General features: G+C 42.3%; 2 protein-coding genes across 2 annotated transcripts in view; one reads left to right on the plus strand and one right to left on the minus strand.

The window, feature by feature from the left end:
• Positions 1 to 5076, minus strand: part of ATG4A (autophagy related 4A cysteine peptidase) — a 28057-nt gene extending 22981 nt beyond the window's left edge. Inside the window, exon 1 of the mRNA XM_018558663.1 lies at positions 4983 to 5076. Coding sequence (XP_018414165.1) covers positions 4983 to 4992 — 10 coding nt within the window. The 5' untranslated portion in view covers positions 4993 to 5076. The remainder of the gene's footprint in view (positions 1 to 4982) is intronic.
• A 106-nt stretch (positions 5077 to 5182) lies between these two features.
• On the plus strand, positions 5183 to 10171 carry PSMD10 (proteasome 26S subunit, non-ATPase 10). Its single transcript, XM_018558667.1, has 5 exons — positions 5183 to 5338; positions 6941 to 7039; positions 7959 to 8105; positions 8228 to 8394; positions 9997 to 10171. The coding sequence occupies exons 1-5, from the start codon at positions 5222 to 5224 to the stop codon at positions 10148 to 10150; spliced, it is 684 nt and encodes a 227-aa protein (XP_018414169.1). The 5' UTR covers positions 5183 to 5221; the 3' UTR covers positions 10151 to 10171.
• Positions 10172 to 13997: the final 3826 nt, after the last annotated feature.

The following is a 13997-nucleotide window of genomic DNA, read 5'->3' on the forward strand; positions in this document are numbered from 1 at the left end:
TCTACTTGTCCCTCATGCCAATCTACTTGTCCCCCATGCCAATCTACTTGTCCCCCATGCCAATCTACTTGGCCCACATGACAATCTACTTGTCCCTCCTGACAATCTACGTGTCCCTCCTGACAATCTACGTGTCCCTCCTGACAATCAACTCGTCCCTCCTGACAATCTACGTGTCCCTCCTGACAATCTACTTGTCCCTCCTGACAATCTACGTGTCCCTCCTGACAATCTACGTGTCCCTCCTGACAATCTACGTGTCCCTCCTGACAATCTACGTGTCCCTCCTGACAATCTACGTGTCCCTCCTGACAATCTACGTGTCCCTCCTGACAATCTACGTGTCCCTCCTGACAATCTACGTGTCCCTCCTGACAATCTACGTGTCCCTCCTGACAATCTACGTGTCCCTCCTGACAATCTACGTGTCCCTCCTGACAATCTACGTGTCCCTCCTGACAATCTACGTGTCCCTCCTGACAATCTACGTGTCCCTCCTGACAATCTACGTGTCCCTCCTGACAATCTACGTGTCCCTCCTGACAATCTACGTGTCCCTCCTGACAATCTACGTGTCCCTCCTGACAATCTACGTGTCCCTCCTGACAATCTACGTGTCCCTCCTGACAATCTACGTGTCCCTCCTGACAATCTACGTGTCCCTCCTGACAATCTACGTGTCCCTCCTGACAATCTACGTGTCCCTCCTGACAATCTACGTGTCCCTCCTGACAATCTACGTGTCCCTCCTGACAATCTACGTGTCCCTCCTGACAATCTACGTGTCCCTCCTGACAATCTACGTGTCCCTCCTGACAATCTACGTGTCCCTCCTGACAATCTACGTGTCCCTCCTGACAATCTACGTGTCCCTCCTGACAATCTACGTGTCCCTCCTGACAATCTACGTGTCCCTCCTGACAATCTACGTGTCCCTCCTGACAATCTACGTGTCCCTCCTGACAATCTACGTGTCCCTCCTGACAATCTACGTGTCCCTCCTGACAATCTACGTGTCCCTCCTGACAATCTACGTGTCCCTCCTGACAATCTACGTGTCCCTCCTGACAATCTACGTGTCCCTCCTGACAATCTACGTGTCCCTCCTGACAATCTACGTGTCCCTCCTGACAATCTACGTGTCCCTCCTGACAATCTACGTGTCCCTCCTGACAATCTACGTGTCCCTCCTGACAATCTACGTGTCCCTCCTGACAATCTACGTGTCCCTCCTGACAATCTACGTGTCCCTCCTGACAATCTACGTGTCCCTCCTGACAATCTACGTGTCCCTCCTGACAATCTACGTGTCCCTCCTGACAATCTACGTGTCCCTCCTGACAATCTACGTGTCCCTCCTGACAATCTACGTGTCCCTCCTGACAATCTACTTGTCCCTCATGACAATCTACTTGTCCTCAGACAAAAAATTTAACCAAAACTATATTTAGTTGTGCTAAGAAGCACTTTTCATTGGTCAGTGTGGTCAGGTGACCGCGCTGACCAACGACCAACGAGTGATCGCAATTTGCAAGCGAAATTTGAAATCCATAGTGCAGGACTGCCCTATGGGTTACAGATAGTACACCTGTACCAGCGGAGGGGAAGGACCGCTCGCCAAAAGGTATGTATTGGGGGGAAGAGGGGGACAGATTTCAGCGGGTAATTCAATTTTCCCAAATTTATTGGGAAAGTGAACTTACCCTTTAATGCACATGGTGCATGTTAGAGAGCGGGGCTAAATGTAGAAAAAAGAAAAAAAACTGCATGTCCTGAGCGTCGGGAGATAGGAACCTCTCCCTGGCTTGGGTAATTGCATCATGACAAGGGGGTGTATGTGCCTTAAAGTTCCGATCACACCTAGGCATTTTGTAGCTGAAGGCTAGTTCCCACCACAAACGCACTGGCTCACATCTTGACCGGCTCACTGCTTTCTAGGGCGAAGGAGGGGGGTGCATTGAAGTCAATGTCATAGCAGCCACGCCCCCAGTGCGATCGGCACATCACTGCCTGCGTTCCAGTCCAGGTGCGGTGAGAAAAAATGCTGCATGCACTATTTTTTTTTTTTACTGCACTGGACCAGAACGCAGGCAGTGATGTGCCACGCGTTCCAGTGTGGCCCATCGACTTCAATGCACCGCCAGGCCCCCTCCAACCCCAGAACGCAGTGAGCCGGCTGGGATACTTTTGGCGGAATTCAGCATTTTTGGCCCCATTGACTTTAATGGAAACGCCTATCACATGCCACACAGACATTTTTAAACATCTTTTTCTTTTTTTTTTTTAAACCTAAAAGAGGTGCGAACTGAGCCTAATGCAAAATCCCATCATTCCCAGCAAATCTGAACATGCCCCATTAGCACCTGAACATGCCCAAAATGCCACAATGCTGCATGTATTTATGAAACATGTGAAAAAAGTGTGTCACACTTGCTTTGCCATTCAATGTTACCGGCATCCCAAACGTGGCAAGCAAGAATCATGTTTTTAAGTGTGCAAAGACGCAAAAAACGTTCAGTTAAAAAATACGCAAAGTTTAAAGCTCCAAAAGGTGCAGGAGCTTCTGTGCTGCATTTGCCATAGGGCAGCCCAATGAAATGAATGTAGAACAACTACACAAAAAAATGTATAAATATGACGCTCGATGTGTGTGTGAACGGGCGGGTAAAGTGTATCCAAAGCCAAATCTTTCAATGGGGATACTTGTTCCTGAGAGAAGATTTATCTCACTATGGAGACCTTGTGTTTCACATCCTACTGCGCCTATGAAAAGAAATCTCCCCAATTGTAAAAGAATTACCTGACCGTGTTTTACCACTCCCTGCTCTATTCAGAATTTCTTTGGACATTTACATAAAAAAAAAAAAAAAGACACCAAACTCTATGTTGGGGTCATTTTACATTGTAGAAGGATTGTGTGCGTCTTGGTCACATGACAGCACTGTGACACCTATCATGTTTTACGGCCGCTGTGTCACACTATTTCCAGCGTCTGTATGTAAATGTCACCAAATGCTACCAGGAAGTATGTACTTCAACTACTACAAAATAACCTTTAAAAGAGGCCCTGTCTGCTAATATATATATATATAAAAAAAAGAGCACCAGTGAGTACTAAAGTCCCTCCAGGAGTCTCTTCTGAAGTGCAACTTGTTTCCTCAGCCATTCGGAAAATAGAGTGAAAAGCCTATTTACACACTCAATGTATCTGAACATGTATTAAATATTGCTTGTCTACCATACAAATCACACAGTTAGAATGAAGATATTGTGAATATTCCCCAGGGAATACCAGGCCATCAATATATGTGCACAGCTATGACTGTAAACACACCATAATATAGGTAATAAAGGCATATATATGCTCACGTATAGTGATCAGCCTGGGCTTGGTGCAAACCCAGTTCACCCAAGCCCACTCAAAACTGAGACCACCACCCCCTCACAGTGGCGGAGGCATTCTCTACCCCTTTATGATGTACAGGCATGTCACCCAGCACCCATGTCATTACGCACGTGGGTAATGATGTCACGTGCACGTTACTGCTGGTGGCCATCTTGGTGATGGACACTGGCAAGGAGAGGAAGGGACATTCATGTGGCAGGATAAGGCATGCCCCCGGGGCCCCTCCTCTCTCTCTCGGTCCAGACTTTTCAGAGGAGGTGACACCCAGCGCATGCCGCAACCCCAGCATCCCCCTTGTGACGCCTCTGATGATATATAGCTGCGGGGTGGGGAATGCTCCTCACCGCAACTGATTGTGTCCGGAAGGGGGTGTCAGAGTTTTGAGCGGGCTTAGGCAAACTCAAGCAAACTGGGTTCACACCAAGCCCAGCCTCATCACTATAGATATGTAAAGGAGGACCTCAAACATCTACTAGCCAGAACAGTTCAATAGATAATATATGCATCCTAGCACAACATAATTGCCGCTTATTCCTATGGTTGGGGCAGCACAGTGGCTCAGTGGTTAGCACATCTACCTTGCAGCACTGGGGTTTCACTAGGACACTATCTGCATGGGGTTTGCATGTGCTCAAGTGGGTTTCTAGCTACAATCCAAATACTTGCCCGAAGGTTAAGTGGCTCCGGTCTGAATCGTCCCTGCATGTGTGTGTATACATGTGATTTTAGAGTGTAAGCTCCTCGGGCGCAGGGACTGCTGTGAATGTGCAATATGTAAATTGTTGGCGGTATATAAATACCAATAATGGATCACAGTGATCACATACCAGTCCTTCATCATTAATGAAAGAGGAGAAGAGTACACTAGCTGGAATAATCCTAACAGTTATGGTTGTCATCATTTCATTCTAGTCATGGTAACTTTGTCTGTGGTTCATATATCTCTTAAATGAGTTCTCCCATCATAGAGGTTGTTTCCCACATATGTCCAGGCAAGGTATAGGAGAGGCAATGAGGTGTCAGAGTCACTCAGCCCCGCTTCACCAATGCAGAACACCCGTCCCTGTAATCCCTGTAGAGCAGGGGTGGGCAAACACCAGCTGTGGTGAAACTACAAATACCATCATGCATCTGTCTCTGGGAGTCATGCCTGTGGTTGTGAGGATCTTGCAATGCCTCATGGGATTTGTAGTTCCACAGCAGCTGGAGCCTCCCCGGTGGAGTGACACATTGAGGAAGGGTCACTGAACTACTGCTGCACTTTATTTTGAATATAGATTGTATTTTTCCTTTGTGCTGTTTACTATTAGGTGTGCTTTATAAAGTGCATTATTTAGGCACACTGGTCGCCTGACTCCCGGCATCTGCCCAGCCCTGTAACACACACATATAGGTAATCAATATCTATCAAATCCAGCAACACTGAGCACTGCCTCCATATACAGAGGCAGCTATTTTAGGCCTGGAAGCTTACAATCTATTTGTCCGGTCCTCCACACATTCTTAGATCGTTTAGTTGTATCTCGTCCCTCCCTCATCTACTTTGTAGTTACCTTTCTCTGTCTGGGGAACTTACCGGCCTCCATCCTGCCCTGTCACCCAGGGACCGGCGCAGTCTCGTCCACAACAACAGTGAGCGCTGTGCACCCTGGGAAATGTAGTCCAGCGGCGGCTTGATTTAGTTACTCGTTAGGTTTCCCCGTACTACGAATCCCAAAGCTCAGCGCTCTGAGGGCCGGCCCTATGTGGTGTCGTCACGCTGGTGGGGGGCGCTGATTGGCTGGCTGTGGCAGGCGCTTATTTCCCTTTGTCAGCATGGAGGAGGTTAGAGTGTCTGATGTGGAGGTGTGTAACCTGGCGTACAGGGGGCAGCTGGAGGAGCTGCGGAGCATAGTGCTGGGAGACAAGGCTCTGGCCTCCAGGACTGACCAGGTAAGGGGGGCATCTGCCTAATGACTCCTATTTCCTGATCACTAGACACAATCAGAACACCACAGCAAACTTCTGATACCTGTAGCTGGCCAACTGCTGGAGGACTACAAGTGTCAGCACTCGCTCCACCCTGGTGTCATCATTGCTGAGTAGTATATCAGTCAATTCTAAGACAGTGTTCTGTATAGAATACCACTCCACTTGATGGAGAGGGGGGGGGGGGGGCCGCGCGCATTGGAAGCCAAAGTGGACAGAAGACAGCTGTGGTTACATCTTGATCACATCCTCTCCACATTGTGACAGTGTGTTAATGTGTGTTGTGTTTAGAATGCACTGTCAACACACCACAATGCACCTGCACCATTTATCCAACGCAGCACCACCACTGTGCGCCAAGACGTGTATGTGTATTGGGGTGCCATGTATTGCACCACAACACAACCCGTGCTGCATCTTGTGACAACACTCTGTAAGGACTCATTCATACCACAAAGCACGGGTTAATATGCGTATAACGTGTATGCCATGCATTGTTAAAACGCATCACAGTGCTTGCCTTTTTTTTTCAAACTTCTATAAATCTTCTGCACTGTAGTGACTCGTACAAAAATACAAAAGGTCCTACTTTTATTTATGGCACACCAATGCAACACTGCCCAACGCCACTGCCTCTTTGGATGAGTCTCTAAATGTATTTTTTATGGTGTTACCACAACACACATTTGAGCATGTGCCCTTACCCTAAGTGTAACGCCTAATGTACACATACTCCTAAACTTACTATAGTCCCATAAATAAAAGTAACCGCCAATCGTAATATCTTTAAAAAATTGCACAGCGCTAGAAACCTCTAATCAGACATGACATCCTTAAATTCATAAATTGGTTGTGATAAATACATATAAAAAAACAACGGTGAAAATGAATAACAGTGATGATGTAAAATATATGAAATATAATTAGTAGACTGACAAGTAGGACAGTCCAATTTGAAACCAGTGGATAATCAATACAAATTGTCCCCAAGTGAATGAAAGGTTTTCCACATCCAATTCTGTGTAACTAAACCAAAGCACCAATCCGTGTTCCAGAAGATTGTGATATTCTCCTAGTGAAAAGACACCCCCAATGGATGTACACTCACCCCAAGTGCTGACTGTGAACTGACAGTCAGCGAGCGCTCTAATACCAAACAAATGCCCGATGCACAAAGATCTCCTTCAGCGTTCTGCCCTCAGTACCTCCATTATTCAGAGCTTGTCCCAGATCATCAGATCGAGATAAACAGAAGCCCTGCTCTGGAGATCCAGGGAATGCCTGCGTTTCATAATATCACAATGAAAAGTATCCCACCAATAACAGTACCCAAATACTCTACACAGAGCTTCAACTGCTACACATGCAGTGAGGCCATGTCTGCCTGTGATTTAATGTGGAAAGGACAGGATCATGTTCAACCTTCATTAAAGGAAAAGTATTTTTTATGTACACGTAAAATTGAACAGCTTGATGTCACTAATGGTATTGATGTGTGTTAATGTTCTATATGTACATAGGGGCCTTATATTTACATCTCTTTCCTATACCTGTGTTTTATTCTAGGATGATAGGACACCTCTGCACTGGGCGTGCTCAGCAGGGCACACTGACATCGCTGACTATTTACTCCAGCTCGGAGTGCCAGTGGATGGTAAAGATGATGTAAGTTGATGGTTTCTTTTTACAGAAGATATTTCATATATGGAATACTAATCTGTCTGCTTCAAGTGACACTACACTCAGGAGTTAAATCTTAAAAATGCATTCAAGTACCCTAACTATTAACAAAAATGTATCTTATTTATGTATCACTCGGCTGCAGACCCTCAATCATCTCTGTGAATTGGTGATGACACTGTCCTTCCTTCTGGAGGGGGGCTACTTTTGTTCCCCATGGTCCCTGTAAAGTAGTCACCGCTCCAAGCTCGCTCCTGTGATGGACTACAATCTCATGTTTAGTTTACTAATTTGTAGGGAGATTATAGTCTATCACGGGAGTGATCTTGGAGCGATGGCTACTTCACAACACACAGGGACCATGGGGAACCACATAGCCAATCTCCAGAAGGAAGGACAGTGTCATCACCAATTCAGAGATGATTTGAGGATCTACAGACAAGTGATACACAAATAAGTTACATTTTTGTTAATAGTTAAGGTACTCAATGCATTTTTATGATTCAACTCAACTGAGCTTTGTGTCGCTTTAAATAGCACACAGGAGATGGAGGTCAGGAAGGTTTACATGTGTCACTGTGTTAACTGTGTCTCATGAGAAAACTTGCTGCAGATATACAGTGTACAGACTACCACAGGTGTATGCACATGTCTGTAGCAGTTACAGCCAAATCCCAGACAGTAACGTTGTTGCTTGCTGTTCCTATTACACTCCACTGGTACAGAACTGGGGGCAAATCTCCCCACTGAGGAGCAATGGACAGCAGTATATATTTTGCAGAGTATCTATCCTTTTCCCAATCTATGCAAAGAAACAAATGTGACTGTAGATGGACTTTAAAGTCCAATTATAAAGCCTACATTACTTTAAGCAGCTTTTGATGTTTTTACCCTTTTGTCTCAGGCAGAATGGACTCCTCTTCACATTGCTGCCTCTGCTGGCCGGACAGATATTGTCAGCGCTTTATTGGGGAAAGGAGCTCAAGTAAATTCCACTAATCAGGTCGGGTGCACGCCTCTTCACTATGCAGCTTCTAAGAACAAGTACGAGGTAACATTACCATTTGTTTGCTCATATGCAGAAATCTACTATTATATTATGTTGGGATTCACTTTTTCCTTCAATATTCACATACTTCTTACATACATGTTATTGATGTTGCCTCTTCACAGATTGCTGTGTTGCTTCTGGAAAATGGCGCTTCTCCTGATGCTAAGGACAAGCTGGAGTGCACCCCGCTTCATCGTGCAGCTTCCAAAGGCAACCTGAAGATAGTGGAAATTCTCCTAAAACACAAAGCATCAACGAATATACAAGACACTGAAGGGAATACACCGCTGTAAGTAACTCATTACAAATTACACCTGAAAGATAAATTAAATCTGTGATATAGACTAAGTTTGCGGTGTGTGGCCAGACTTTCTTCTGTGAGTAACTCGTGATGTTAGAACAGTAGAAAGGCATCATGGCACACTCACAAACTAGCATGTGCCATGATGCCTTTCTACTGTTCTACTGTTCAAAGCCCATTTCGTGTGCACCTTACTGTACAACTGGTAACAAATTGTTGAGTGCGTTTGTCGTTTGTTTTGCTTAACTCGTGATGTTGGCGCAGCACGGGCTTGGCCGGTGTTCACCCGACGCCCTCAAGTGTTGCTGTGAAGGAGTCGCGATATTGGGATATTGAATGTCTTATATAAGTCACAGACAGACAAATAAGTAGCATTTTCAGAAAGATTTCAGCAGTTGGCATCGCCATGATGGGTTTCATTGATAGCTTTAGTCCACCTAAAACCAATATTTTGTGTATGGGGCCCATAAGTATCATATTCCTCTGGCAGAGTTTGACTAATTCCAAGAACCAGACAGGCAGTGTACTAAAAATACTGCTTTGCATAATTTTCCTGAGCTTTCTTGGTTGTTGATAGAAGCTTATGTCCTCTACCTCACAAAAGTGCTTGCTAAGCTTCTAAGTTTATCCCAAAAGGAAAAATACTGTTGTTGTAACTGCTTAAAAAGCTAGTTGGAGTTGGGATTTAATTTGTTAGTCAAATCCATCTTAATCTGCTAGAGCATCTAACACTACCCTGTCCACAGGGTGACAATGCTGCTATCCAAGTGTGCCTCCATTTCTTCATAGAGTGGAGGAAAGATGGAGGCCGTTTTTATTTAGCCTTTTATTCCTTTATTTTTCACCTGGTAATCTGATCAATAAAACATTTCCTGTCTTAATGTGCCCATACACCTTACAATTATTGTTCGAAAAACGAATGCAATCTGTTTTTCGTACGATAATCGGCCAGTTGATGTGAAGTGCACGACCGCAATTACTGTACAACTGGCCGTATTTGGTTGAACGGACAGACTAGAAAACTTTCGTCGAAACAGACGAAATTCGATAGATTAGTGTTGTTTTCATGCAACAAACATCTCAACATGAACACTGCAAATGCGCAAACGAAAATCTGTTCTGTCGATCGCCAACATTTGGCCAGTTAGTATTGCTGATGAGCAATTATCGAAATCTACCTTGGTCTGTGCGTGATGGGCTATTTGTGCAGAATTTGTACGAGGGTGCGATGACGGGACAAAAAAAATGTAACAATAATTGTAAGGTATTTGGGCACCCTAAGACAGGAAGTGTGTAACTGATCAGATGACCAGGTAAAAATAAAGGAATAAAAGGCAGCCACCACATTTAACGTTTGCAATATGTTTAATTTTTGTTTTGGGGTTTAGATACACTTTCAAAACCAAAAATCTGATATATTTTGTTGGCCCTGGGGGCCATCTTCCTGATCCTAACTGCATTTCCCATCAGGGAATCATTGATGCTAATGAACTTGGATCATGTTTTGGCAAATGTTTGGCTAAGAATGCAATCAAAGATGAAATGGACATTTGCAGTACAGATATGACACGTGTGTGTTCTCTCCTACAGTCATCTTGCCTGTGATGAAGAGCGAGTGGAAGAAGCCAAACTACTAGTGGAACGTGGAGCAAGTATTTATATAGAAAATAAAGCGGAGAAGACACCATTACAAGTGGCTAGGGGAGGTCTGGGAGCAGTACTAAGGAGGATAGTAGAGGGGTAGTTCATTTGTACCCTAAATAAGACAACCTTGTCAATGTTAATGTAATGTTTATAAGACCTTCTAATTTATGGACACATATTTAGGTTTTATTGTTGTCAGCTATCATCGTCCCTTTCCCCAAGTACCTTGTTGACAATTCCAGCATACCTTTTGAGCTGGGGATTACATTTTTTTTTTTTTTTTCCTATGTAATATCAGTTGTCCAGTCATTATTTGATGTGTATGCTGCAATATACAAGGGTTGGCTCAATTAAATCAGACAAAAGTTATGCACTTATAGTGCTGTGTACTTGGCATTAAGAAGTTCTACATTGTGTCCTAATACCTGTCACAGGGATACCACTGTACCAGAAGCTGTGTAAGATATTAAAAGGCAGTATAAACCCCTATATTAAAATTCATCATACTTAGTGATGCCATTGGTATGTACTGCCTTTTATTTTATTCGGTAGTGTTAGCCATCTTGAAATCTGTTGCTTGTTGAAAATTATATTAGGTACTTCCAACATAAATGTATTCACATTTGTGCTTACTGTTCCTTTTTTGAAGAAACCACAGATTTAAATGTAAGCAGAAATTGTACTTAAGTGCACTGTGCATTCATGAGATTGCTGGATGCCATTTCTGACTTCCTCCTGAAAATACGAATTGCTTGCTTTGTCATGCTGGTCCTTTTGGCTTTACGGGTTTCTGAGCTACTAACCTGGAAAAAGTATATGCAGTTGATCAGGAGTTATGATGTGCATGTCTCCTTGCTTGTACATGGACAACAAGAGTATAGAAACCAGAGACAGACAAATAACTTGTATTTTCAGAAGGAGGTCAGCAAGGAGGTTTAGTGCACCCAAAACCAAGATATTGGGTATGAGTAGGCACTAGTAGTTTGAATCGCCTATCAGCATCTTTTTACCCCTGTGACACTATGTATGTACTGTTATGCATACATGTTCTCTATTAACTAAAAACAGACCTGGACTGATGATTAAGTTCAATAAGAAAATAAAAAAAATAGATTTGAATGATTTGCCTTTTCTTTTACATTATTTTCTGAAATCTTGGTACGAATGAACTTATTAAATGACCTTAAAGTGACATAAAGCTCAGGAGTTGAATCTTAAAAATAGATTCAAGTAACCTATTAAAATGCATTTGAGTACCTTAACTATTAACAAAAATGCATCTTATTTTTGTATTACTCGGCTGTAGATCCTCAAATCATCTCTGAATTGGTTCTGAAGTAGCCACCGCTCCAAGCTCGCTATGATTTACTATAAATTGGTTTGTTCACTTGTTAGGGGAATTTGCATTTTAATGGGGAATTTTCTGTCCGATTAGTGAATTTGCTGAAATTTCACTGTGCAAAGAATATCCAATCATGCGCAAGGGGAAAAAAAGGAAAATCGTATTTTTACTTCCATGTCATTGGATAATGGAAGTTTGCAGAGCTACAGCTCATTCACTAAGCTAAGGGGAAACTTCCTATGGAAAGTGCAAATTCCCTTGCAAAGTAAATGGCCTATTTGCCTTTAGTAAATCAAGCCCTAAAAGTGTGCTACTTCTACTCCACTTTCCAATCAGTCTAGCAGTGGTGTGTGAATTATAAGACTGACTGAACTGAGTAACCAATATTTTGGCAGGTGAAACCGTTTACAAATATGCATTTCAACTGCATTGACCTGGAGTGCAGCATTAATAAGACATTCACTTTTCATTGTTTTCAGCACTCATATATTTTTCCTTGCACCACCTAATTTAAGATTTAAAAAAAACACCAACATTATATAAGCTTCGCATATTTTATTTAATCCAAACGATAATTATAAGCTACAGTAAAGTACAGACAATAGCCATAAAAAAATCACCCAAAAAATAGAAATCATCATATTATATAGAAATGGCTTTAGATCTACACCAAATATTTGTTTTTCTTCATTCCCAGACCGGACAGTATAAGGTGACTGAAACAACTGTGTTTTATCCCATCCATGAATGCAATGCTGGCTTTCCAGTTGTCATGTTTTTTCCTATTTAAAGGGTCAGCCTACCAAAAACTGAAATCTCGCTTTTATGAGAACAGCGGTGCGCTAATTCACCACCAGTTCTTATAGTTTTCATGAACTGTGACGGTGAGACCTCTGATCTGAGTTACAGGTTTGTCCACCAGCCATGACTATTACATGGTAGCTTCGTGCTTCATGCTGGATGTTATTTTGCAATATGAATAATATATCAGCAGGAGGAGCAACACTTCAATTCCATGGTGAAAGTGGAAGGGAAATTCTGCAAATGGAACCTAAAGAGAGATGAACTGTCCATGTGTGGTTTTTAGGGCTTGTATACATGGATGTATCTCTATGTATCGGTCCTGACCATTCAATTCCTTAGCTAAAAAACGGTAGCTAGATTAGCACTATGTATACACCTAATTCATTCACTGCCTTGCTTGATAAATCTTCTGCATTGTGTCTGCAAATTATTTCTCACTTTCAACAAAGTCCGTGGTTCTGAATTGGCACATCCTAAACTTATTGGTATCTATCTAACATTAAAGTATCACTTTTGGGTTAACCTGACATTTTGTGATTTGTGTGAAAACATTGGCATTATTTTCTAAAGACAGTATACCTAGTTAAGTATTATATACATACAGTACACATATATAGATTCAATATATGTGGGTAAACTATATTATACAACATCTAGCACCACCATTCAGTGCATCAGTCTATATGTAAAGTCGCCTTAGAGAGAATTCTGAATGGGTGGAGTGAAAGAGCCCCTTTACCTGATATATCTAATAATTAGTCTTAGGCCCTTTAGAACGGTGAGCTTGGATCTACAGAACCATCAGGCTTACATATTGACTTTGTTTTATGAAGTCTGACCTTCGTCATCCTGTTTGTACACTATAATAATACCTTAGCAGTCATTAGGCTTCTCATCTACAAGTATATCTGTGTATAATAGCCTATGTATAGTTGTGTCTAGCACAAGAATCCACTCCATAATACTACTCAAACACTCACAGCAACAAGTGCGTACCAATCAATACATACTGCCTTCAAAGTTGCAATAGGGGAATGTCGATTCTTTGGGATAGAGGATTTTGCATAATTTACTACATAAGACTGATTTATTGCTATGTATTAAGCAACACTTACATAGAATATGTAAAGGACTGCAGCACAATAGCCGTTAAGAATACTAACATTTCAAGCCAAGTTCTGAAATTCTCTTGTACCGTGGCACTTGCCCTCAGACAGCGCTGCATTATTTAACAGTGTGACATTTATGTATAAAACCGTCCAAGTTTTTGAAATTCACTATAGTTTCTACAATTTCATTAAGGATAAAAACAACACATTCAGCTAAAAAAACAGAATAAAAAAATGACTCTTCTTATATATAAAGTTGCATTTACATATGCCCTGTTCATGCCCATCTGTTTTGTTATAAAGCATACTTTTTATTCACTATGAAGACTTTACTCTGCCTATGGGCAGAAGCTGCATTTTACACAGCTGGATTTTCCCCTTCACCAGGGGTTGCATATTCAGGTTGGTCATTATATTCTCTGACTTCAGGGTTTTCAGAGACCACAAGATTCTGCTTGGCTTGTGCCTCTGCCTCAGCCTGTGCTGTGTTACTCCCTGCAGATGGTGTCATTGTTCTGTAAAGGAAAGCAGGAAATGGTACACATGCATCATTAAAACAGTTTCTTTGTAAAATCATATTCAATATATTTGCTTCTTAAAAACCTTTTACCCCTGAATGTTTTGTAATATGGTATTTATAAGATTTAAACCTATATTTGTTATCTATTACATACATACATATATATATATAT

The sequence above is a fragment of the Nanorana parkeri genome, unplaced genomic scaffold (genome assembly GCF_000935625.1).
Source record: "Nanorana parkeri isolate BGI_ZX_2015 unplaced genomic scaffold, ASM93562v1 scaffold352, whole genome shotgun sequence".
Taxonomy (NCBI): domain Eukaryota; kingdom Metazoa; phylum Chordata; class Amphibia; order Anura; family Dicroglossidae; genus Nanorana; species Nanorana parkeri.